The 27,270-nt window shown below is 38.7% G+C and overlaps 1 protein-coding gene across 1 annotated transcript in view; it reads right to left on the bottom strand.

Moving 5' to 3' along the window:
• The window catches only part of LOC149168163 (SH3 domain-containing protein), a 275,430-nt gene extending 256,436 nt beyond the window's left edge, over window positions 1–18,994 (bottom strand). The window contains exon 1 of the mRNA XM_089424839.1: window positions 18,336–18,994. Within this exon, the coding sequence (XP_089280965.1) occupies window positions 18,336–18,596 (261 nt within the window). The 5' untranslated portion in view covers window positions 18,597–18,994. The remainder of the gene's footprint in view (window positions 1–18,335) is intronic.
• Window positions 18,995–27,270: the final 8,276 nt, after the last annotated feature.

Below are 27,270 nucleotides of genomic sequence, written 5' to 3'. Positions count from 1 at the left end.
GCTTTGCAGTAGAGCTATTTCTCCGTAAGACTTTACCCTCGGACCTCCAGAACCAGGTTTGAAGGATTCCAGCTCGAATTTTGCTTGTAAATGGAGCATCCGATAACCATATTTTTTGTATGTTTTAATTGCAGAAGATGTTCACTTATGATGCTTGCCAGATCTCTTCTCCAATGTTCAAGTTTACAATGTTGTGTTGGAATAGCTCTGAGTAGTTCCAAGACCACATTGTGATGTCAGGGTGAATATACAATGTTTTCAATTTCAACATTTCAGCTATATTATATGATGAATGCATGGGACTTCACAGCCGAAACAGATTTATTACAATAAATATAAGGTTCATCTATTTGAAACTTTGTCAATACTACAATTTTCTATGGGTCGACAATATGGGGCCCAAACTTGAGCCAGTGAGTGTGGTTGCAGGTGGAGATGCTCTTTGTTCTCATTTTATCCAGGTTCATTATGAGTGACCAGACGATTACATTTAGCATTATTCTTGCAGAGTTTAAGGTGCCACCATTGCCTGTGAGTACCCTTCTGGACATCATAACTTTCCTTCACTGCATTAGGGGTATAGCCAATACACAAAAAGCGACAAATACACCTATAATGTTCTCCAAGCCTCCATGTCTGCTTCCTTCAAAGTATATCATTGTAATTGGTATGATTAGGTGAGCACTAACTTGCATTCACAACAAAATCAATAGATTCCCTCCCACCCAAATCTTTATTGATGTTTCTGGGATATGGCTCAGAGATAAATATAAAATTCCAACATGAGATGTAACAGTGCTACATTCAGGCTGCCCAGATCTTGTTAAGTCCCTACAATATCAGTGTATCCCCCTTATTGTTATTGTTAGTCCCCTATTGTTATTATTGTGCACATGTATCCCCCTTATCGCAATTGTTAGTGTAGCTCCCTATTGTTATTATTGTGCACATGTATCCCCGATGTTGTTATTGTTGTGTCCCATAGAAGCCCACTATTTTTATTGTTGTGCCCTTATATTATTGTTGTTATGTAGGCTCTGATTATATTGTGACCCCTTAAACTCCTATATATACCAAGGAGGTTTTATCATTTGTATCATCCAAGAATTGTTCATTTATATAATATAAAAGAGGTTTCCCCCCGGAAAAAGATAATTTTTAAGTTGTTGATCTATCTTTTCTTCTTCTTTTTTAGTTGGTTGCATAACATTTGGAATCAGAGCTTTTGGATTCTAGGGCTTCGCTGCTTCAAACAGGTCATCTTGGAGTCGAAATCTTGGTGAAATTCGTGTAGGAATTTCATATCTTGGTTCGCTATATTTTTTGAGATATGGTCCAAAGTTAGGGTTTTCACAGGCTCCAGAATTCAATCTCAAACAAGTGACCTAGGGAAATCAGCATAAATTTCTCTCTGAGCATCAAATTTGAATTTCATAAGAAGTGACTGAAAGTGCACGGACTCTAGTTTTTCATGTATCATTTTCAGCATCGAAGGTCGAAACATTGACATGTGGCATTCCGTACAAGTTCGCTCTACTGAACCAGTCTATAATCAGGTCATCATGGGAGACTAAGCATAACTCTTTCTTGAAGAATCTAATCTCAATCTAACTTGTGGGGTTGGAAAGAGGACTTAGAAGGCTACCACACGACGAAATTTTAGAACTTGGAGATCCAAAATTACAGATATACAACAATTTCAATATCAAACTCCTACAAAGCAAGAAAAAGGTGTGTATTTTGCATAACTTTTGTTTGAAAAATCCATTTGAAGTGATTCAAAGGGCATAGTGAAGCATAGATATCATTGTTTGATTCCAAAATGCCTCGAAACAAAAAAAATGGACACACCTAATAAGCAACCAGAAAGCTCTTCTATGACACATGAAGAAGAGGAAGAAATGCAACATGATATATCAAAATTACAAGATCAAGTGCAACAAATTTCGCTCTCACGAAGAGTAACCAAAAATTAATTGGAAGCTATGATGAATGTTAACATGGAATGTTTAGAATCAAAAATAAAAAGGGACATGGAAGGCTTGAAGTATGGTTTAAAACAAAAATGGAAAGGTTGAAGGATGGTTTAAAAGCATAAATGGAAGGCTTGACAAAGTTGCTAAAAGAAATGTTTCCTAATGGTGACAAGGTGATCCATGAAACTCATGATGAGAACAAAAAGAATGTTAATCATGATTTTAGAGACTCTAATTTTGGGTTGAAAATCAACCACATTCCAAAGATCGATATGAGGAGGTTTGAGGGCAAGGATCTAGTAACATGGATACTACAGATGGAGCAATATTTCGATCTGCATGATATACAACCGTCACAAAAGGTACGTATTGCATCTTTATATTTAGAACCCAATCAGTTTGTATGGTATCGATGGCTTTGTTCTCATAAACTACTTGTTACTTGGTCAATTTTTACGGAGGAAATGATAGCACATTATAAGGATACAAAGAGCAACACCTTCTTTAGCCAATTGATAAATCTCAAACAAAAGGGTTCAATGGCAGAGCACATTGAGGATTTCCCAAAATTGAATATCATGGTAACTAATATTCCAGAGGAGCATAGGATTGATGTCTTCATAGGGACTTTAAAAGATAACATCCAACATCAGGCTCGCCTTGGGAACCTAATTCATTGAAGAAGGCATTTAGGATGGCAAGAAAAGTTGAAAGAAAAATTATGGCAACAAGGAAGTCTACCACTCACATCTATAAAGATGGAAGGGTTGTTGCTCCTAGTCTTCCACAACCTACAAGGTTGACACCACAACAATTGGAGGAAAAAAGAATGAAAGGGCTTTGTTATAGTTGTGATAGCAAATACACTAAAGGTCAGAAGTGTGCTGAGAAGAAATTATTTTACATAGATTGTGAAAAGGAGTAAGAAAGGGAACAAGAAACGTCAAAAGAAGAGGATATACACCAAAACCCAACCCTAGAGAAAGAAGAAATGAATCTTACCATATCTTGTAATGCGTTAGCAGGAATTACTACTCCTCAAACTCTCAAAATAGAAGGATATATCAAGAAGAAAAAGGTAATAGTGTTGATTGATTCGAGTAGTATCCATAATTTTATTCATTGTAAGATAGCCAAGGAATTGAACTGCTTTCTATATCCAGCACCAGAGTGTCAAGTGATGGTTGCAAATGGAGGAACTATAAATTGCTCTGAAAAGTGTCATAATATCAAGCTAACCATGGGGGAATATGTATTGAATAGTCCAATGCTTTCCATTCCAATGGGTGGTGTTGATGTTGTACTAGGAGTCCAATGGTTACAATCTTTAGGGACAGAAGGTTTTAATTTTCAAAAACTCTTCTTGAAAAAAATTTGGGAAGGAAAAGAAGTTGAATTAAGGGGTATCGCAAAGAAACCAGGAAAAATAATCAACTCTAATGGCATGACAAAGTTTCTAAAGAAAGAACAACGACGTGTGATTGCACAATTATGCTCACTAGAGGTTCAAACATCTAAATAATCTATTTCTCCAGATATCCAAAATGTCTTCGACAATCATTCCAAGGTATTTGAGACTCCCAAAGGCCTCCCACCTATTCGTGATCATGATCATGCTATTCATTTGATTACAATAAGTGTTCCTCCAAACATCAGACCTTACAGATATCTCTATGCCCAAAAGAGTGAAATTGAATGTATGGTTGCAAAAATGCTAGAGGTCGATATAATTCAACCTAGTCAAAATTCTTTCTCTGCTCTAGTAGTATTGGACCTTGGTGCATAAGAAGGATGGATCACAATGTATGTGTCTAGATTATAGGCAGCTCAAGAAGCTCCCTGTTAAAGACAAATTTCCCATTCCTGTCATTGATGAATTGTTGGATGAATTACATGGAGCTATTTACTTCACCAAGTTGGATCTTCATTCAGAATATCATCAAATTAGAATGAAGACTAAAAACATTCCGAAAACAACATTCAGAACTCATGAGGGTCATTATGAATTTTTGGTCATGCCTTTTGGCCTTACTAATGCACCTTTCGCATTTCAAGGTTTGATGAATTCCATTTTCAAATCCTTCCATAGAAAATTTGTGTTAGTACTTTAATATGATATACTAATCTACAGCGAAGTCTTGGAAGGATCATGTTCAACATGTTGACAGGGAGCTCAAACTATTGGAGGAGAAACAATCATATGCAAAATCCTCCAAATGTTTCTTTGGAGTATAAGAGGTGGAATATTTGGGTCATATTATATCTCATGAAGGTGTTACGGTAGGTCCTAACAAAATTAAAGCCATTAAGGAATAGAAATCCCCACAACCATAAAGCATCTTCGAGGATTTCTCGGGTTGACAAGGTATTATCGCAAGTTTGTTAAAATTATGGTAGAATGGCAACACCTCTAACAACATTACTAAAGAAAGTTGCATTTTCTTGGACTCCAGAAGCAACTAAGGCCTTTGAACATCTTAAAGAGACAATGTTCCAAGCACCAGTCTTAGCTATGCCAGACTTCACAAAAATCTTTATTGTGGAATGTGATGCCTCAAGAAATGGAATTGGTGTTGTTTTAATGCAAGAAGGAAGACCCATTGCTTTCAAAAGTCGTCCAATCAAAGGAAAGTATTTACACAAGCCTATTTATGAGAAGGAAATGTTGGCAATACTACATGCACTAAAATAATGGCGACCTTACTTAATGGGAAGACACTTCAAGGTAAAAACAGATCATGATAGACTTAAATACTTTTTGGAACAAAGATTATCTTCAGAAGGGCAACAAAAATGGCTCACAAAGATGTTGTGTTATGACTTTGAAATCATCTACAAAAAAGGGGAGCAAAATGTTGTCGCAGATGCACTTTCAAGAAAGGATGAGGATGTGGAAGCATTGCTTTGTGCTATTTCTATTATCCAACCTGATTGGATAACCGAAGCAAGGGATGAATGGAAGAATGATGAAGAAGTGTGAACGCTCATTCAAAAGTTGCAGCAAGATCCCAATACATCTAATACATTTAGCTGGAAAATTGATTCATTATGGTACAAAGATCGCTTATATCTTTGTAAGAATTCCAAACTCAAGCAACAGATTCTTTTGGAATTGCACACCTCCCCTTTAAGAGGGCACCCAAGATTTTTAAAAACTTACCACAGGGTCAAGAAGGAATTTTTTGGGGATGGCCTTAAATCTGATATTCAGAAGTTTGTGGAAGAATGTTTAGTTTGCCAACAAAATAAAGTTGACACAATTAAGACCTCGAGTTTTAGCCATTCCAAGTCAACGTTGGGAGGAGGTCTCAATGGATTTTATCACAGGTTTACCCAAGTCTGAAGGAAAGAGTGTCATCATGGTGGCAGTTGATAGACTTACTAAGAATGCACACTTTTGTGCATTATCTCATCCTTTTAAAGCCAGTACAATTGCTACTACAATTATGGAAAACAATTCAAAAGCTACATGGAAACCCAAAGATTATTGTAAGTGACAGAGATCCCATTTTCACTAGAAATTTTTAGACAGAATTATTTTCTTGTCTTGGTACTCAATTAGCTCATAGCTCATCTTATCATCCTCAATCTGACAGGCAAACTGAGATAGTGAACAAATGTTTGGAAGGATATCTTCATTGCTTTGTACCTAATAAACAAACACAATGGGTCAAGTGGTTACCTCTATCTGAATGGTGGTATAACACTTCCATACTGCAGCAAAAATGACCCAATTTATGGCACTTTATGGATATCATCTACCGTCCATCATGTTGTAACATGATTAGTTTTGATAATTTAAATTTGCTGATATAATCTGTTTTAGTAGTTTAGAAATAATAAATGGTTCTGCAAGAGTAAATGCGCCCTCAAAATGTAAATTTAAGTTTCATTAGCTGGTTGATTTAGTTAATCATGCATTTAAACATGATTAAATGATGTAATAAAGTAAATTCAAACATGGTTTACAAACCGTTGAGAACGAATTTTCAAAAAATGAAAGAGGTTTTTGTTGATAACATCCTCATGTACAAACCATTGTTTTAAGATCCGGCCGGCTTGGAACCGACTCGATCGAGTTGGTTTGAGCCGGAAAAATAAAAAAATAGATAAATAAATTTTCAACCCGGCAGAAAATTCGGTTCGGTCGGCCGAGTCATAGCATGACTCGGCCGAGTTAGTCATAACTCGGCCGGATTCATAACTACTTGGCCGGGTGAACCATAAAAACACACCATTTTTTGATTTTTTGTAATTTTTCTAAGTGTGGGGGACTCCAAAGGGGTTTATGAATTAGTTCGCTGGTCTTTGGGATCCATTCCCCTCTCCCAAACCCTAGTATTTGATCATATTGCCCTACTAAGGCTATGCTATTCATGGTAATGTTAAATTCTTAAAGTAAAAGTGACATTCTCCTTAATCTTCATTTTCATCCTTTTACTTAAATTTTTAACATTACCATGAAATGACTCAGGATGTTTGAGAGTGGTTCCGGCCTCATTGGATTTCATATGGAGAAAGTAGAATTTTAGATTTCATTCAAAATCCAACAGACTTATCGGTTTTTCAGGATTTCAGGATTGGGGGATTGCAATGTTTCCATTGAATTTTGTCATGTATTAGGGTATGGAACTCGTATTTAATCAAGAGCACCAATCCCTCTATGTACCTTGATGTTAGTGACATTGGTTGTCGAACTCCTCCGGGATTCGCTCCCAAACCGGGAGCTTCCGAAAATGTCGCTCCCGCTCCCAAGTAACACTGAGCCAGATGATGTTGGCAACTCTAGCAGTAGCCAGTAGTACTGGTCACAGACTTTTGTTGTAGAGGCCATTTCTAGCCTCCTTGGTTATGTGTTTTTGTTTTGATCTCTATATCATCATCGTGTATGTATTTGACAGTGCACTGGGTGCCATTTTAATATAATGGATATATTCATGAGCCTACTTTGATCATATGTTGTCTTCTATCTATATTCTAATGTTGTGTTTGGAAACATGAATGAAAATCTTTAAAATTATGTGTTTTTATAAAAAATAAATATTTAATGTATTTTTTACAACAACCGAGTCATTGAAATCGAGCCGGCCAAGTCGATACTGAGTCGAAGTCGAAGTCGAAGTCAACCCTCGGCTAAGTCGGAGTCCCAGTCGAAGTTTTAAAACATTGGTACAAACACCTCTCTCAGTTTTGTAACAGCTATTATGGATTGGGAGATGCAAACGCATCTTTGAAGGAATGTTTTCCAGAAATTTCTTGTTTCAATCACCTTTTGCAGAGGATAGTGTGACTAAACAAAGATGAATATTTGGAAACGAGAAGAGGTTTTGGTTCATAAGATTCCAGAATACAAAATCCTATCTCACTTTTCACACAGGTGTCAGGGGTTGGTATATACACTCTCATCATGTTTAGCCTATTTTTCTGACTGTGCAATGTCCTGTTTAAGCCACCTTTTTGCAGAAACTATTGTGGATAATCAGAGATGATTCTTAAGAAACTGAAGGAGGTTTGTGTTCCTAAGATGCTAAAGTACAATAACCTACTTCATATTTTACTTAGCTATTACATAATTAGAGATACAAGTACATCTTCACAACCTATTTTTCAGACTGTGTAAATTCCTTTTTAGAAATCATTTTGCAGAAAGTATTGTGAACAGCTGGAGCCAAATTTTTGGAAATTGAGAGAGGTTTATCTCAACAACATATTCATCTACAATAACCTCTCTCAATGTTTACAGAACTATCTCAGATTGAGATATACAAAGGCATGAATGGACCCTATTTTGCAGGATTTCGGGAGGAAAATGCTCAAAGACAGTTAGGCCACCTCATCAACTAAGAGTTGCAATTCAATTCGAATTTCTCTTTTTTGTAAACAGCAATGCATAATGATAGTGCCAAGTAGATACATTAGTTTTTAATGTCCTATATTTTAGTTCTATTTGTGTAAAACAGTTTAAGATATTTGTAAACAAATCTTGATATTTTTTCAAATTCAATTCGAATTTCTCTTTTTTGTAAACAGCAATGCATAATGATAGTGCCAAGTAGATACATTAGTTTTTAATGTCCTATATTTTAGTTCTATTTGTGTAAAACAGTTTAAGATATTTGTAAACAAATCTTGATATTTTTTCAAGATATTTTAGTTTAGAATTTGTATAAATACTTCATCAATTGAAGTAATTGGGGTTGGCTTTTGATGCCAAGACTCTTCACTCTGTAATAAAGCTTTTGTTGTAGTTTTTCTAATGAAAGCCTTACGGCTCTAGTTTTGACAGAATTTTGTGCTTTGAGTATGTTTTTCCAGTTTTTCATATCTTATTTCTACACATGATAAAAGTGTTTATAGGAAGGTCTGCAAAATCATTATCTTTAGAAAGAGATTTGTTTATTGGACTGTTTGTTCATCATAACTCCTCTTTAACTGGTTTTGTTTTGTGCTTTCTGACAGCCATTAAAAGAGATTAGCTTATTAGGCTATTTGTCTGAAATAGCTCCTCTTAGAATTGGTTTCAGTCTAGCCATTATGTTTCCCTTTAAATCTGTTTTGTTGGGTTGTAGAAATCTTCTACACGCATCCAAATCTTCCTAGTGGTCAAGTAATCAGTCTGGCTACTCAATTATTAGGAATCTCCTTACATTCCTCTGCCAAATTCTTATATAAATCAAGTCGTTATGTCAGGCTGGAAGCTGACACTCTCAAAAGGAACCCAATGAGAGAGCCTTTAAATCATGAGTAGGGATTATCATTGATAGCCAACCACCCCCAATTAAAACCATAAATCTGTCCATTGTGCTTCAAAAGTTGTTGTTCAGTGACAGGTGAACAGCGTTAAACAAAGCCTCGTAACACCCCTCTGGTTCAAGGGCCAGCTTGAACCTACAGGCTAGTTGAGTTGGTTTCCTGGCGTAGTTTTTGCAGCCAAGGACTGCCTAAGAGAAACAGGTACAACACATCACATCATCTTTAAAAGAAAATTCTAAGGTTCAAGCAATGGAAGATCACATCGAGCACCAACAACAAGTTCTCCAACTCTTAAAGGATAACCTCTCTCTAGCGCAAAATCGAATGAACCAATAGGCAGATCAACATCGCAATGAAAGAAGTTTTGATGTAGGCGACTGGGTATTTTTACAACTACAACCATACAAGCAAATGTCCCACAAGCAAGCTAAGAAGGATAATAAATTATCACCCAAGTACTATGGTCCTTACAAGGTGTTGCAAAATATTCGTACTATGGCATACAAATTGGAGCTGCCTGCATCTTCCAGTACACCCAGTTTTCCATGTTTCATGCTTAAAGAAGGTTATTGGTGACAAGCTCTCAGTGCAAACAGTGTTGTCAGAACTTGATGAAGATAGAAAAATCATATTTGAGCCTGAAGCAGTCATGGAAACAAGAACCCAACAACGACAGAATAGATTAATTTCAAAGTATCTCATTAAGTGGAAGAACTTACCTGCTGAAAATTCCCCATGGGAGGATGAGAATTTTATAGGGAAGTATCCGGAACTACTCAAGCGTTAAGGACAACACTTTTTTGAAGGAGAGGGGCACGTTAGGTCCCTATAATACTAGTGTATGTATCCCCCTTATTGTTATTGTTAGTGTAGCCCCCTATTGTTATTATTGTGCCCATGTATCCCCAAGTTGTTATTGTTGTGTCCCATAGAAGCCCGCTATTGTTATTGTTGTGTCTTTACATTATTGTTGTTACGTAGGTTCTAATTAGTAATTATATTGTGACCCCTTAGACTCCTATATATACCAAGGAAGTCTTATCATTTGTATCATCCAAGAATTGTTCATTTATGTAATGTAAAGGAGGTTTCCCCCTCGAAGAGGATAAGTTTTAAGTCGTTGATCTATCTTTTCTTCTGTTTTGTGAGATGGTTGCATAACAGATCTCTCTTAATCAACCCCTTTCCCTTAAGTTCCACCAAGATTGGTTTGCGTCAAGTGTGTTCAGACCAGCTCCTACATGAGGCAACAAATTTTATTGAGTTTCTAACATGCAAATTATGCTCCCTAAAACTTGAAACGGAGGACCTCTTTATCTACTTATTTTTTCAGGGAGGACACTCTTTACCAGAACAAACATCTAGCACCTGAATGCTGCATCTTAGCTTTTAGAGATAGGGATCAACTAATTACTGCATTTTTCAATCCTACCTACCAAAGCCCAGGTAGGAAGCATCATTTTGATCGCAATGAAAGAACACCGAGGTCAGTAAACAATGCACTATTCATCAGGTAACTCCTAGGTCCAAGAAAACTTGTGCATGTAGACAACACCAGCAGGAAGTCTTATGACAAAGGGTACTGATCACTACTTTTTAAACCAACATATCACCGATTTCCTTCTCCATCTTCAGACTTGGACATGAGTCCAGCAACTCTCCAATCTCACCTCCCAGACCTTGAACAGAACCCAAAAGGAGCAGAATGACCAACCTTTCAGCTTGAAGTTTCCACCTCATAAATTGGGATGATACAAAACTTTTTTACATTCTATTGATATGTGCTGTGCCCTCCTTCCCAAGAAGTCTCCCTTCTCTATCTTTTCAACCTTTGGGACCTTAATATTTCTATGCAGTTGAATTTGCACTAATACTTTTCCTCCAACAGATTAGTCTGTGGTTTTAAATTCTGAAATAGACACGATTCTGTTTTTGCAGTACAATTATCCAGATTTGGCTATTGTGGACATTAAAATAATCCTTTTTTCTATTATATCATTGATTCTAAATTTCTATCATCAAGTACATATATCACTCACACCCTAAATCAAATGCCTCTTCTTCAACTCCACGGATTCAGCCTCTGTGTCCAGCTCCAGCACACCTTGGCATCTTTATCTTTGTCATGGTTTTTGCTTTTTGCTACTAAATTTATTTATTCTATGCTATTGATTGGCTAGTAACTTAGCCTCTCTTCTGTTTTATGATTTCTTCTTTTGATAGAATAGGATCAGAGATGCTTTTGCACTCCCACTCTCTTGTATTTGTGTTGGATGTATTTTTTATTCCCATTGACCTAATTTTACATCCATTCATTAGATATTAATAAATTTATCTTGTCTTAGGGGGATGGGCAATATTTATGCCGGGAATGTGTAACATTGGCAGACCATAATGGATATGTTTGGATTCACAATGCTGGTGTTATCTTTCTTCTTTTCTTGCCTCAGCAATTGATCAACCATAGTTGGACGAATGCAGCTCTAAAATCCATGTGATCTAGTATGGGGTTGATTGTGAAACTCAAAGAATCTAATTAATAGCGATGAGAGAAATGTTGTCTAAAATGGAATCTCTATGATAACCAGGATATAGATCTAGAAGCTTCAAGTTAAATACTAGATTTATAAATGTTAATAATTGGGGGTATATTGATATTTGTTGATGATTTCAAATCACAAGTACCATAATCAACTTGGTCAAGCAGACCTGGTATCCTGACAACATCACCAAACTAGTCAAGACAAGGTCAACAGAGGTGGACGACTAGGCCAGTTTATTGGATTGATCAAAATTGCGGTTGCAATAATCGACCCAATGTCAGCTGTAACAGATTGATGGTGACAAGTCAATCTGTGCTGATCAACAACCACCCTTGGCCTCTATAAAGGATGTTGAGATATATTCCCAGAGGCAAATTTTTGGGTTATACGTACAGTCTGCAGCAGTAACTATATTCCACAGCCATAATCATGTATTGTATCTATATCTGTTAATGGGCATGAATGGATATTTCAAAAGGTACACCATTATACTCTAAATCTATCTGTGTATGAATCTGCAAAGGCTTTGTGCTTCATTAATACTGTCAATTTAGATTGTGTTTAACACTATGAATCCTTTACCTACTTTTCTCTAGCCCAACTTTGTAAAGAGTCAAGATTTGGGTTAATATTAAGAAAAGGCTCTTATTTGACTCTCCTAACCACTCTCTCGTTTACCTAATGTCATGCACATAGCTCAGGACAGCTAATATTCATGTAGCCCTTTGAGGGAAATAAAGAAAAGCCTTCCTTTCATGTAGCTCAGGCTGGGCTGGGTGCCTTTGCTCTGCTCTTTTAGGGAACCTTCTAGTTCTACTGAATAAATCAAACAGGCCTCTATCTCTATCAAATAAATCAAACCGGCTTCTAGCTCTACCAAATACATTAGAATGAAACAAAAGGTTTTGACAGCTCTTGGATTGTAACTTGGTATTCCATCATTGTTTTTAAAAAAGAATCAACCCTGAAAATTTGGCAAGGAGGATATAATGGACAAACGGATTGATTGGGGAGGGCGTACAACCAAGGAGAATGTTGGCACAAGAGATGACCATAAAGGCTCAGGTACGGATTTGCAGCTAAAAGGCCCTTCTTTCTTGAATCTTTATTGATTGTGGCTTATAAGTGAGCTACACAGACACAGCCAACCCCTCATCCAATGTATAGAACATCTGGTTGGTGAAGAAAGAGTGTTCTCCTGTCTAGAACTCACTTGAGCAGCCAGCCTATTCTGTTATCATTGAAATGCATTTTTCAGTCAATATATACTATGTATAGCCTATCTGAAATCCAATGTTGAACTTAGCGTGGGAGCGGCTTAACAGAACCTCTCCCACATGAGTGGGGGGGCCTAATCTTTTATGTCAAATAATGACACATGGGTGTGTACAGCAATACATGGACAGCAGCCAGAGGTACTTCTTGCAATTTTTAATTGTACAAGCAAGAGTACAGTACGAGGTAAAAGTGCAGCAAACCAGGCAATCTCAGGTGCAGCTTGATCTCGTGCAGCAGAAGCAGCTATAGGTACGGCAAGGATAGGAATCATTTCAGCATGCAAAGCAGGTGCGATTTCAGCAGATACAGGTACAATGGTCACAGCAAGTGCAAGTTCAACTAGTATAGCCTCTTTAACAGTGGGTGGAGCGACAACAACAAACCATACAGCTGCTGGGCTGTTTTCCAATTTACCAGTAGACTGCAATGGGTTTGAAGTGCAAAGTTTTTTTCCAAAACAAAATCTAAGGTTTTATTGAGAGTAGAGACAATGCCTAAGGAGGAGAGGTAACCCCAAGGAACCAAATCCTCTGGAGTACATCACCTTAAAACAGTTCTACAAGTGATGGCACTGTGAAAGCAGTGGTGAGGTCTTTGAATGCTAGATTCTCAGGTACCCCAATACCCAGTGCTCTGATGGCCAACAAGGAGTGGCATCCCCTTTCATAAACGAGGATTATTGTGGCCAAAGAGGATATGCTTGTGGTGAGTCTTAACCAAGACACTGAGGAGTTTCATACTGTGCTTGTTGATGAGCAGCTGAAGATTGAGGTGTGACCTTTATCCCATATTTAGTGCTTGTTCCTTCGCCTCAGGTTCCAGCTTAGGCTACTATGGGTGCAGAAATGAGGTCAAGAGGCATCCTGTATCTGAGTAGCCTACTGTGGAGTCCCAGGGTGAGGGGTTTGAGGCCCCCCCTCAGCCTTTAGTTAATACCAGTTCCAAGTCATAGCAGGACCTGTAGAATTTCATTTTTTTCCTTGCAGATAAAAAAGAATATTTTGAGGGATGCATACACTTGGAAGCCAGGGAGCGATTCTTTTCTTCTTGCAGGATGCCAGAAGAGCATGTGTTTAACTGTTGGTAACCCGGTGTTGCTGAACTGGGAGGCCAAAAGGATATCTCTCAAATAGTATTTGTGGAAATTTCTCGAAATTCAAAATTCGATCGAAATTAGCCCTGTGAATTTTCAGCCTTGAGGCCAATGTAAACAAAGTACAAAAGACAGCAGACTTCACCTCCAAACAGCCCAAACTTCCCAGCAATTCAAGGAGAAAAGATACCAAACCAAAGAGATAAGTTTCAGCCCTTTTAGGGCAACTTATCAACCAATAACTAGATTTGAAAATACTCTTTTACAGCATTAATTACTAATAACATCAGTATGACAGCAGTTAAATCAGCCCCTTATATTCTTCACTTAAGATGTAAAATCACTTAACAATTGTCCTTTTACTTATGTCAAATAAACAAGACATATAGCTGAAAATCACAATGCATAAAAAACACATATAGCTGAAAATCAAATCTTAAAATTACACAAGTTTTGGACAGCTTAAAACTTCATTCATATTCTCAAGATGAAGTTTCTGTACATACCATAGCCTTCTCTCAAAGCTAGGGCAAACCCCGACTAGTGAAAATCAACAAAACCCTAGCAACCAAGAAGATCCAATATGGAAGAATGACTCCAATACATCCGCCAAGGCAAGATGCACTCTTCACTTCTTCACAATTCTACCCTAGGGTTTTCTCACACCCGGTCTCCAATCTCCAAGGACTAAACCCTGGTCGCCAACCCTAGACTTCCAAAATGCTCCAAGATATTCCAAGAATACCAAGAAAACCTAGCAATGAGAAAGAGAGCAAGCACATGTGAAGCCTCTAGAGAAGGCGAGTGGCTAGTGCACACTCTTTTCTAGGTCATGTCTCATCAAAAGAGTGAATGCAAGTGAGTGAATGAACATATATGAATGGAAAGACTCTCTCCTTCCTCTATTTATATGAGAGGTAAGGGAGGCCAACAATACAATGTGAGCCTTAGCCCTTACAAGTAAACCTAAAATGAGCACTTGTAGGCCAACACAAGAGAGACACTACAATTTGAAGTACATCTATCATGCTCCACGCACAATAATGGTTTCAAAGTGATGTAGATATACAAGGCAAGTCCACATCCCTCCATCACAAGCCTCCACAAATTCCATCAATCCTCCTAAGCAATGTACTTCACAAGGTCAACTACTCCTGCAAAAATACCATTAAAGACCCATGCCTCCCTAAGCCATATCCAATCCTCCAAACAGAAATCCAAGCTAACACATGCCAACTAGGGCCTGATGACCTCCTCCAAGCTCCATAACACTCCTCATTCCAGGTAGGGAGCTCTACAACCAAGTAGATCCTTCATGGGGCCCCAATGAAGGGCATCTACCAAATTGTTAAGAGAACTACAAAGCCTAAGGGAAGAACACTAAGAAAGCAATCATCTGAGGTCAAGCATCCGCTAAGCAAGCTATCTCAACTGTGTGAATCCATCAAGGACTATCTCTCATTTGTTGATCCATCTCAAACCAGCCAAGGGCTAAATATACGACAGGAACTCCAAATATCTCATGAAATAACCCCAAAAGTTGATAGTATTAGGGGATGAATTCAAAGTATGTTCCCTATTGTTCAACTCAAATGTTGCAACTTCCCATGTGTTACAATTCGGGACTTTAAATATCATCCAATAGCCTTGAGTATGTTTAATCATGGCAATCGACTTCAGCCCTAACAATGGGGGTCAAGCCCATTACCCCTGCATTGTTTGGAGTTTCTGGCCCTACTTACAAATTTGTGTCCTTTTGTTAATCTATTTCCCCAATGGTTTGGCAAATTGCTTAATCCCAATGGCCACCAAAACTCCTTTTGGTTGAATCCCCCACCAAGTGTAGAAGTGGATCTAAACCAAAAGCTTCCTCCTTTTATCTTTGTTTGCACCATTGATCGTGTTTGTCATCGAAAGTTTGGATACCTTGATATTCTGAATGCTTGCTTTGTGTGTCGCCAAGACCATTTGATTTAGGATAGCCCACTTTGCAAGCTTGTGCAAAGTAAAGTGGCAGGTAAGGGTGAGGATACAAATCCTCCTTCTTCCACAGGGCTAAGAACTAATGGAACTTCTATGGCTTCAAGATCAAGAGTAGAGGATGGAGCTATGTCAAATCATGGAGAGCCCTCTTATAGTGGCTCAAGTTCTTACAGAGCAAGTTTTGGTGGTGCAAGTTCTAGTTGTTTTGGTTCATGTGGCCCAAGCTCAAATGGAACCAAGTCTGGTAGTTCTAGTTCGAGTGGTTCAGGTTCTTAGGGTTGTGGCTCATTGAAGGTTCCCAATGGCCCTTTGGATCAACCTTAGGTTAGTAGTTCTTCCTTGGTGATGTGTTCTTATTAATAGCCTCATCTTGTGATTGAAGATGGTTCTACTCCATCAGGGCCCAACAGCATGGAAATCAAGGCTAGTCTACAAGTCAAGACAAACAAGCAGAAGGTGGCATTCTCTACTATCTGAGTGGATGGAATCATTAGGAATGTTAGCCCCAAGCCATGAACAAAATAATACAAGAACAAGATGGTTCAAGCACTCATTTGTTGCACTATTGACTTGGATAACTTTGAGATAGACAACTGATATAGTAGCCTGGAACTCCATCTTCCTATAGAACAAAACTCTCTTTACTATCTTGGATTGTACAAGGGATGATGATTCTCAATCACAAGGAATTTCTACAAGGTGTTTTGCAACACTTCCATGCACTTCCATATGGATGTGGCTTTCTTACAGGAGATCAAATCAACTAGATTTGAGCTTTCAAAAAAGATAAATTGATGACGAAATAACCTTCCTTGGGCTACATATCAATGGCAAGGGAGTCAAGGGATCATGAAAGCCCTTTCAAGTTTCATCCGTTTTGCAAAATTTGTTGGTGGCATCTAGTTCAGATCCTCAAGACATGTGTGTCTAGGTCATTCTCTTGACTCAGGAATTATTGATAGGGCCTTGTGTTGTTTATGCTCCTAGCCTCAGTTCGGATAATAGCAGACTTTGCAATTGGATGGCTTTTAGCCTCTTCTCATGACTATGAAGTGTATTTTAGGCAATGATTTCAATATGGTACAATGGAAAGGAGACCATCATGGAGGGTCAAGCTTAGTGCTTAGTGGTACAAAGAAGCAGGCTTGGTGCAAGTGTAAATAATCTTTGTAGGTTTTTTATTCCAGTTTGAAACAAAAGGGGCTTTACTGTAGTAGTCAATTCACTTGGGCCAATTCTAACAAGGTAAGGACAAAAGTTCAAGCATGTTGGATCACTTTTATGATCGAGGAGAGGATTTCACATTCTTAGGAAAGCTTTGTCACACAGATGTTGTTATGGATGTCACAAGTTCAAATCATCTTCCGATTCACATTGTGGCCTTTTTAGGTCACTTGGTTGATTCAGCCCCGACATCCCTATTTAAGCTAAATGTGTCTCATTTAGAGCCAAGAGATATCTAAGCCCTAGGTCAAAGAATTTGGAACCTCCCTTCAGGAAAGTGGAGGATTATGGATGCATTATGTAATGGGAGGTTGTCGTGTGCCACATGGTTAAGTTTATGAGAGGTTGGGGTAGGATAATAGCCCAAAAGCAGAGAAAGGAGTTGTGAATGGCTCAATTGCAGCTTGAGGAGCACTCCAGCCCTAGTAGGTGACATGAGATGATATGTGAAAGAAACCTATTCTTAAACTCAAGCTCTCCACAATTCCATTTCACAGTCCTTTTGGAAAGTCTTCACTCTTACCGTAACAAAGAAGAATTGATACTCACAATTCATGATTTAATGTCTTCCCTTCAAACAAACACTCAAGTGTCAATACGCTATATTATTTTGCAGCATAAGTAGATTAGACCATGGGCAAAGTTTAATTCCCATGAGGCATGGGGACACCTTGCGGTAGTGGTCAAATGTGTGGTTGCACCCAAAGGGACCATATTAAATGGTTTTGTGACTCGTGCACACATAAGTGGATCAAAGCCCACCACCATGTTCTTTTTTTTAATTCAAAAGATCTTAGCTCCAGTGGTTTGGTGAACAATTTGTTTCTTAGCTGCGTGAGTTCAAGTCCCCAAAGACATGTTGTAACTGGTCCGTTTGTGGCATTTATGAAAATAGTTGTATCTGGTGTAATAGTGGCAGCTGATCTTTCGAAGTTACAGATTCTCCATAAATTCTAGTTCTGGTTTTAAGAAAAATAAGTAGATCAGACCATGCACATTTCATGATACTTGCACACAACTTCTGTAAACCACACAACCTCTGGTTTTCAGTGAAGCTGACAAACATGTCTTGTTTTCAGAAAGGTGTGGAATCTATGAATTTCAAACCTTCGTTATAAATCTATCTCAATTTGTCATAGGATAGGTTGTACGCTCAGTATCTTCCCCTGATACTTAAATCAAAGACGACCTATTTTCACAAAATGCGAAAGGCAACACAAATCTTTTGAGGACAAACATGTTTTTAGGAATGCAACTTTTCAATCTAATAACATTCAAAAAAAATCGCAAAAGCAGTATTTCACGTGCGTAATTTCAAAACTCTGTTAAATAGGGAGAATTTCCAGTTCTGGGGAACAATTACGATGCTTTAATGGCAGGTGGCAAAAATGCCAAACCAAGCTTTTGCAATCCAATAGCATAAAGATTGCAATCAAATGAATGAATTTTAGCTGAGGCACTAAAACCCCCGGGCTCTTAGCGTACCTTCTTCTTATGCTTGACCGGAATGATATTAGTTTTGACAGGAGTTAAGACCTTGGCAGCTGCGGATAGATTATCGCTCTGGATCTGGGGAATGAAGCCACCAACCTTCCAGGTTTTCCGATCTGCCTGACCGACTTTTCCCAAAGTGGAAGAAGGCAGAGCAGCTGCGGCCCCGCCTGTGCTTTGGCCCGCCGGCACGGGATCCGAAGTAATGAGGTCCATCAGCGTCATTCCTGCCGCCGGATCCTGACCTGTCGCCATGCTAACTGTCAGCTAAACCCAGACCCCAAATGCTAGCTGCTCTGTAAATGCCTGCAATTCCAGCGGTGCTGACTCTCTCGAAAAGCCACTGGCAGAAGGCTAGAGCGAAAATTCAAGTTTCCGTTAAAAAAGCGGTCGCGTCCGTGAGGATCCGTGGTTTCGGAGCTTCTCATGCATATATAGTCGTTAAAGGGATCCTACACCAGAGCTCCATGGCTTTGAAAGGTTTGTCTGTTGGGTCCTCTCTCTGTAAAAAGTGACGTGGGGCATTGGCATTAGATGTCATGTTGTTTGGAGTAGCATGTTCACATTGGCATGAACGATGGCGGGTTTGGGCGAGTTAGGTTGCCTTTTGGTTCGTGACGCCGCAATAATTCAATTTGGTTAATTTTTGGGTGCGGACCATGGTATGCTTTACCTGGAGGTAGCGGCTTCGACTACCCAGTGTTCAAATCTTTTATTCGCTTAGTCGTAATTTTTAGGGTGATTTTCTCTGAAAATCGAGTGATTATTCGGGTTCAATTGCTCCGGAAGCAACAATAAGAACGCCATTAAAGAAGGTGCTGCTATCTCCATGTAATATTTATTAAAATGCAAAATGATTTGAAATCATAATTTTGATGGAATGACCAGTTTGTTAGGCAAAATACGAAAATTATCATGGTAAAGTGTATAATTCTTCGTAATTCTTGTAATGTTATTTTGTGAGATTTATGTATTTTTAATGTCCAAGTCATTTTAGGGTTTTTTTTTTTAAATGTCTAAGAGTAGGACCACCTCTTTGTAGAGATGGTATTGAAACAAATGTGGAATTGTTTGGATTCCATGGAGATCAATGTATTTGTGGAAGATGATAACCACAAATGTTGGAGGTTGAAGAGGTGTATAGTTTTCTTTGTAGAATATAGTAACAATTTGATCAAGTGGACCATTAACAATACTTGCTCCAACATATAAGTTAGATTTTAACATCACTTTTAGGCCAAGGTAGAGTAAGACTTGTGTAAGTTAGATTTTAACATCACTTTTAGGCCAGGGTAGAGTAAGACTTGTGGATTTAGTGGTTCATCTTCGATTGTAAGGGAAATACGGTTGTTGCATCATTGAACATTTTGTGATGTTATTGGAATGTTTAAGAACTTGAACATTTGTAGATTATGTGAGAATGCAATGTGTCACATGGAAAAGATTTTTCATGTGATATTTTTTTTCCCAAGGAAAAAATCATAGTTTCATTCATTTCCGAACAAAATTACATTTAGCATATGCGCCAAAGAGATAGTGCATTCCCCATGATATTTCCCACATCATGTCACGACACGTACTATGAAAGCCCATCAAGATATTACAAAAATCACTAGTCACAAAGACAGTTCATAAATTCCAAAAAAAAAAACATATAGTTGTTGTTCCAAACATGAAATCATAAACAAGTACATGCAGAGCCTGGTATCGAAATCTTCCCTCTGAGAACAAAGAATGCCAAAACTTGCACTGTAAAAAACAGGGTGCTCAAAAAACTGAAATTTGGAACTTGTAACAACGCATCTGGTGTCTTAAAAAGCAAGTACGGACATCAGCCAAAACCATGCCTCCTACAACCTTAACCTCATCCATGTAAGGTTAGTGGTAAAACTCATAGTTGTCATGGCCTCAAAACTCAGTTACCCCATCCAGGAGAATGCCTTCCTTAGAAAGCATGTCGACTTCCTGATTCCTTGCCCTGTAGATGTGCCTGCAAGAGAAGTGTGTAAAAGAAAGAGTCAGTCTTCGAATATCCTCCACAACGACCAAATGTATGTTCCAGCAATCTTATATAGTATTAACCCAATTAGTCACCAATAAAGAGTCACCATAGATTTGAATCTTGTCACATCCCTTCTCAACAGCAAAAGCAATCAATGATCTGCATGGAAGTGTTTCAGCCTAATTATTTGTACCAGACCCCATTCCAAGTTTTACATGAAAAGCATGATGCTCATACAAGAATAAAACCCCCTCATGCTTGGTCTCCTGCCCATCTTTCATGCAATGTTGTTGTATGGGAAAGTTGTTTTCCACGTTGTGATTTATCATGTGGAAGACAACTTATTGGCATTAATTTGGATTCTATAAGTAAAGAGTGATTCTAGAGGCATGAATAAGTTAATCTTGTGACAAATAAATTCTCTTTCTTATGAGGTCCCCAACATTTAATCCCCACTAAAAATGTATTTGTAATTAATTACGTTATTGATCCAATCACAAAATGGTAAGAGTTTGGCATAAATTTAAATGATGAGTATAGTGTTACCATAATCCAATATCTATATATGGTGCAACAATAACCTTAAGAATTTTGTCTAAATATGAATCAATGAATGCTGTTAAAAAATTAGTTAAATTTTCAAATGAATAGAGAAATTGTGACTTTATGTTTTGCCAATCTCATATAGTTAAAACGAAGTTTGCTATAAAAGTAGACAACTCTCTAAAAACATTTAGACCTCCATAAAAGTGACATGATTCCATTTCCAACCCATATCCACTATCACTATGAACATGTAGAGTCGAGGGAGAGAGATGGTTGAAGTGCATCAACAAAGAATTTTCACTATGGATTGCATCTCAGAGGCATGTTTGTTATATACCCAACCCCTAACAAGCTAATTAAGGATGTGGGGTATCCATACTTGAACTCATGGGTTAACTTAAGGGAGTGGAATTATCAAATTTCCTCCTTTCAAACACCTCAATTATTGGGACCACCATCATCTTGTGCTCATTGAGAGCTTTCTAGCGATATACATTTCTCCAAATTTGAGTTCGAGACAAGAAGTTTTGTCCATTTAGAGATTTACCCTTCAAGGCTCATGTCAGCACCTTTGTATTGCCATGTGGCACCACATCACTGGCACACATTTGCCAGCCTAGGCTACAGACTCACATGTTATTTATCAACCCTTTAGCAATCTTTTATTATGTAAACTTCCTTATTCCATTTCTGCTTGATCCAATGTTGAGTTGTCAACTAGCAGATCCCAAACCTTTTTCTCAACTTCTCTCACTCGACACACTTATGAGGTTTTATTACTATCAAGTTATCGGGCTCCCATGACCTTGGGATGTATACAAACTTCACTCTTGTTCTATCCAATATATAACCCCCGACACGCTAATATGTTGACATATTATTGTCAGTTAACAGAACCTGATCTCCAGTAACTAACAATATTTTGATTTCTACTAGTATCGAGGGGTGGGCCCAATATTGAAGACCAAACTTCCTGAAAACCTAACACTCGGTAGTTGAGATCTCACCATTTGATGAACATGTTATCTGACCATGACAACATGCCACATCGGCATGCCACATCACCAAGTCCTACCCATGTGTAACAACCCCTAGTTAATATTTCATGTAATAAAAGTTAATAAAGGCAAAACAAGACCACAGTTAAGGGACACTTATTCCAAGTTGAATGTTGGGCAAAGATATCCTAGTGGACATCATTGGATGTGTTTATGGCTAAGGGAAATTGGAAAAGGCAATGGCTAAGGCATTAAAAAGGCAAAAAGGTATTTTGGCACATTTATTTATGAAAATAAAGGAAAATAGGAGAAAAGGAAGGTGAAAGGTCACAGGTTGCATGTGAGGAGGAAATTGAAGGAAAATAATGGAAAATGAAGAAAATAGAGGCCTCATTGATAAAAAGACTTCTGAGGATCAGTTCATGGCTTTTGGTCAGTTTAGTTTTGGAGCTCTCTCATTATTCTCTCTCTCTCACTCTCGGACACTTAGAGTTTTCTTGGAGCATTCTAGCTTTGGAGCAAGGAAGGGAAAAGCAAGCAAAGGAAGGACAAGGAAAGGAAAGGAAAACAAAGATCAAGCAAGGAGAAGCAGGATCAAGCAGCTTCAACAGGAATACTTGCAGGTAACATATTGCATGTGTGATTTCCTAGTTGGTTTTGACATGCATGGCTTTGCATGTTGGTATATGGTTCTCTTGTTGTTGGTGGCATGGTTTTGTCGGGTTATGATAGTGGTTTTCAGCCTTGCCTTGCCTTTTTTCGAATAGCCATGGTGTGGTGGGATTGTTTTCTCGGTTTTTAGCTTTGGAATTGTCAGATGGTTTCTGTTGACAAGGTTAATCCTCTCTGCGGACAGAGGTGATCCCTCTAGCCCAACGACTGTCTCTAGCAATTGAAGTGACAATCAACTAGACATCTTCCTAGGTTATTGTTATGAAACCAGCTCACAAAAAGATAGAAAAGAGAGATCCACGCCTTAGAATTCAGCCTCTTCGAGGGGGCAACCTCCTTTACATTACATAAATGAACAATTCTTGGATGATACAAATGACAAAACCTCCTTTCTATATATAGGAGTCTAAGGAGTCACAATATAATCCAGCCGACCTAACAATAATAATATAAAGCCACAAAAATAACAATAGAGGGATTCTATGGGGCACAGAAATAACAATATGGGGGTAATAGGGGCACAACAATATAAATAAGGGGTATAACTACAATAGTAATGGGGTAATCACTAGTATTATAGGGACCCAACATGCCCCTCTCCTTCAAAAAAGTGTTGTCCTCAACGCTTGAGTAGTTCTGGATACTTCTGCATAAAATTCTCATCCTCCCATGTGGAATCTTCAGCGGATAAGTTCTTCCACTTGATAAGATACTCTGAAATTGATCGATTTCGTAGCTGTCGAGTTCTTGTTTCTGTGACTGCTTCCGGTACCAATATAATTTTTCCTTCCTCATCAAGTTCTGGCAATATTGTCTGAATTGGGAGCTTGTCACCTATAACCTTCTTTAAACATGAAACATGGAAGACTGGGTGCAATCGAGAAGCTGCAGGAAGCTCCAATTTGTATGCCATAGTACCAATCTTTTGCAACACCTTGTACGGACCATAATAGTTTGGTGATAATTTATTATCCTTCTTAGCTTGCTTTAGGGACATTTGCTTATATGGTTGTAGCCGTAGGAATACCCAATCACCTACATCAAAACTTCTTTCACTGCGATGTTGATCTGCCTGTTGTTTCATTCTATTTTGTGCCAACACGAGGTTATCCTTTAAGAGTTGGAGGACTTGTTGTTGATGTTCGATGTGATGTTCCACTGCCTAAACCTTATAATTTTCTCTTAAATATGATGTGATGGATGGTGGTTGATACCCATAAAGTGCCATAAATGGGGTCATTTTTGTTGCTGTATGGAAGGAAGTGTTATACCACCATTCAGCCAGAGGCAACCATTTGACCCATTGTGTCTGTTTATCAGATACAAAGCAACGAAGATATCCTTCCAAACATTTGTTTACTATCTCAGTTTGCCCATCAGATTGAGGATGATAAGATGAGCTATGAGCTAACTGAGTACCAAGACAAGAAAATAATTCTGTCCAAAAATTTCCAGTGAAAATGGGATCTTTGTCACTTACAATAATCTTTGGGTTTCCATGTAGCTTTTGAACTGTTTCCATAAATGCAGTAGAAACTGTACTGGCTTTAAATGGATGTGATAATGCACAAAAGTGTGCATACTTGGTAAGTCTGTCAACTACCACCATGATGACACTCTTTCCCTCAGAATTGGGTAAACCTGTGATAAAATCCATTGAAACCTCCTCCCAACGTTGGCTTGGAATGGATAAAGGTTGTAATAGACCCGGTGTCTTAATTGTTTCAACTTTATTTTGCTGGCAAACCAAACATTCCGCCACAAACTTCTGAATATCTGATTTAAGGCCATCCCAAAAAAATTCCTTCTTAACCCTGTGGTAAGTTTTTAAAAATCCTGAGTGCCCTCCTAAGGGAGAAGTGTGCAATTCCATAAAAATCTTTTGTTTTAGCTGGGAATTCTTACAGAGGTATAAGCGATCTTTGTACCATAACGAATCATTTTGCCAGCTAAATGTATCAGAAGTACTGGAATCTTGTTGTAGCTTTCGAATAAGTGCCCACACTTCTTCGTCATTCTTCCATTCCTCCCTTGCTTCGTTTATCCAATCTAGTTGGATAATAGAAATGGCACACAACAATGCTTCCACATCCTCATGCTTTCTTGAGAGTGCATCTGCCACCACATTTTGCTTCCCTTTTTTGTAGATGATTTCAAAGTCATAACCCAACATCTTTGTGACCCACTTTTGTTGCTCTTCAGAGGATAATCTTTGTTCTAAAAAGTATTTAAGGCTATCATGATCCGTTTTTACCTTGAAGTGTCTTCCCATTAGGTAGGGTCGCCATTTCTTAAGTGCATGGAGTATTGCCAACATTTCCTTCTCATAAATAGCTTTGCTTAAAAACTTTCCCTTGATTGGACGACTTTCAAAAGCAATGGGTCTTTCATCTTGCATTAGAACAACACCAATTCCATTTCCTGAAGCATCACATTCCACAATAAAGGTTTTTGTGAAGTCCGGTGTAGCTAAGACCGGTGCTTGGCACATTGCCTCTTTAAGATGTTCAAAGGCCTTTGTTGCTTCCGGAGTCCATGAAAATGAATCTTTCTTCAATAATGTTGTTAGAGGTGCTGCTATTCTCCCATAATTCTTAACAAACTTGCGATAATACCCTGTCAACCCAAGAAATCCTCGCAGATGCTTTATGGATGTGGGGATTTTCCATTCCTTAATGGCTTTAATTTTGCTAGGGTCTACCTTAACTCCTTCATGAGATACAATATGACCCAAATATTCCACCTCCTGGACTCCAAAGAAACATTTGGATCTTTTTGCATATAATTGTTTCTCCTCCAATAGTTGTAGCACCTTGTCAACATGTTCAACATGATCCTTCCAAGACTTGCTGTAGATTAGTATATCATCAAAAAATACTAACACAAATTTTCTAAGGAATGGCTTGAAAATTGAATTCATCAAACCTTGAAATGTTGAAGGTGCATTGGTAAGGCCAAAAGGCATGACCAAAAATTCATAATGACCCTCATGAGTTCTAAATGTCGTTTTTGGAATGTCTTCAATCTTCATTCTGATTTGATGATATCCCGAACAAAGATCCAACTTGGTGAAGTAAATTGATCCATGCAATTCATCTAGTAATTCATCAATAACCGGAATGGGGAACTTATCTTTAATAGTGAGCTTGTTGAGCTCCCTATAATCTGGACACATGCGCCATGATCCATCCTTCTTGTGCACCAATACTACTGGAGCTGAGAAAGAACTTTGACTCGGTTGAATTATACCAGCCTCTAGCATTTCTGCAACCACACGTTCAATTTCACTTTTTTGGACATAAGGTGATCCAGATTTAAGCAGGAACGCAACAAATTACAGAGATAACCATATACACAAAGATGCAGCGGAAATAATACTTCATTTCATTAATGGAAAATACTGACATATGCTTACAAACAGAAATGGCAATAAACTAGCTAGGGCGATGGTAGCTTATCTCTGAGAAGAGATGTGATGGCTACATGCCTCTGAACTGTATTACAATGAGGCTCGAAGGCCTATTTATTGTTGAGAAACAATGGAAAACCCTTCACATACCGAAACCTAACCCTAGAAGATGAAACGCCAAATTGTGGGCCCCGTTTGGGTAAATTGGTACATCAATTTCCCGGGGTCGTAACTTTGGCATACGATCTCCGTTTGACGCGTACGATAGCTCGTTAGAAAGATCTATCCGAGTACTACCACTTTGGGAGGCAACATAGGGCTTGGTTGCCCCAGAATTCCAAAAAAACGTCGTTTAGGGCCTCAAAACGGCTCCGGAAGTTCAGGACCCGAAAAACTGCTAAAAATAGTAAACTGTGCTACAATTAAGGAAACTGAAAATGCTGAGAAAGACAATGGTGGGGGTCCAGGTGGACCTGGCAGGTGGCCACCAATATCCACCTGGATCATTCCTCCCCCCTTAGGAAGCAATGGTCCCCATTGCGTTGAGCTCCTCCATGAGATGAGGAAACCTCTGCTGAACTTGTTCCCTGGTGAGCCACTTGCCCTGCTGAAGGAGTTGGCCTGCTTTGACAACTCGATACAGTTGGATATGCTGTTGGCGAGTGTTCTTGATCTGTGTGTCCATGATCCGATCAGTTGCAGCTTGTTCCATGCAATCTGGATTTAATTCTGTGGGTTTGAGCTGTTCTGCAATGTCAGATGTGTCTAGCAATGGTGGAAAGTATGGCCGAAGGCGGTCCACATTGAACACTGGGTGCAGGCCAAGGAATGGGGGAATGCTGAGCTCAAATGCATTGTCTCCCATAGCCTTAGTAATGGTGTAAGGACCATATCGAAGTGGTCTCAATTTCCGATAGGCTCCAGTAAGGCGTTCCTTTTGCAAATGCAACCAGACTTTGTCGCCCACCTGAAACTTGTGTGGCACCCGGTGTTGATCATGTCGCTGCTTGTACTTGGCATTTGATTTCTCAAGAATGTCATGGACCTGCTGGCGAATATGTTGGATGCGCTCAATGAAGCTGGTGGCCTTATCTGTTTCGGACTGGACATGAGCTGAATTCATGTGAGTAGCTGCAAGTGGCATGGCCACATCAATGGGGCATAGTGGCTGGAATCCTAAACCCACCTGAAAAGGGCTATGGCCAGTGGAGCTGTGAAGAGCTCGGTTGTAGCTGTGCTGAACATAGGGGAGGCTCTCGTCCCATGTGCGTGGATGCTTTGAGTTATACATGCGCAGAATGT

The sequence above is a fragment of the Pinus tabuliformis genome, chromosome 4_2 (genome assembly GCF_031772625.1).
Source record: "Pinus tabuliformis cultivar Carrire ecotype Pingquan chromosome 4_2, CPIR1, whole genome shotgun sequence".
Taxonomy (NCBI): domain Eukaryota; kingdom Viridiplantae; phylum Streptophyta; class Pinopsida; order Pinales; family Pinaceae; genus Pinus; species Pinus tabuliformis.
This window is presented reverse-complemented; position numbering and strand designations above follow the sequence as displayed.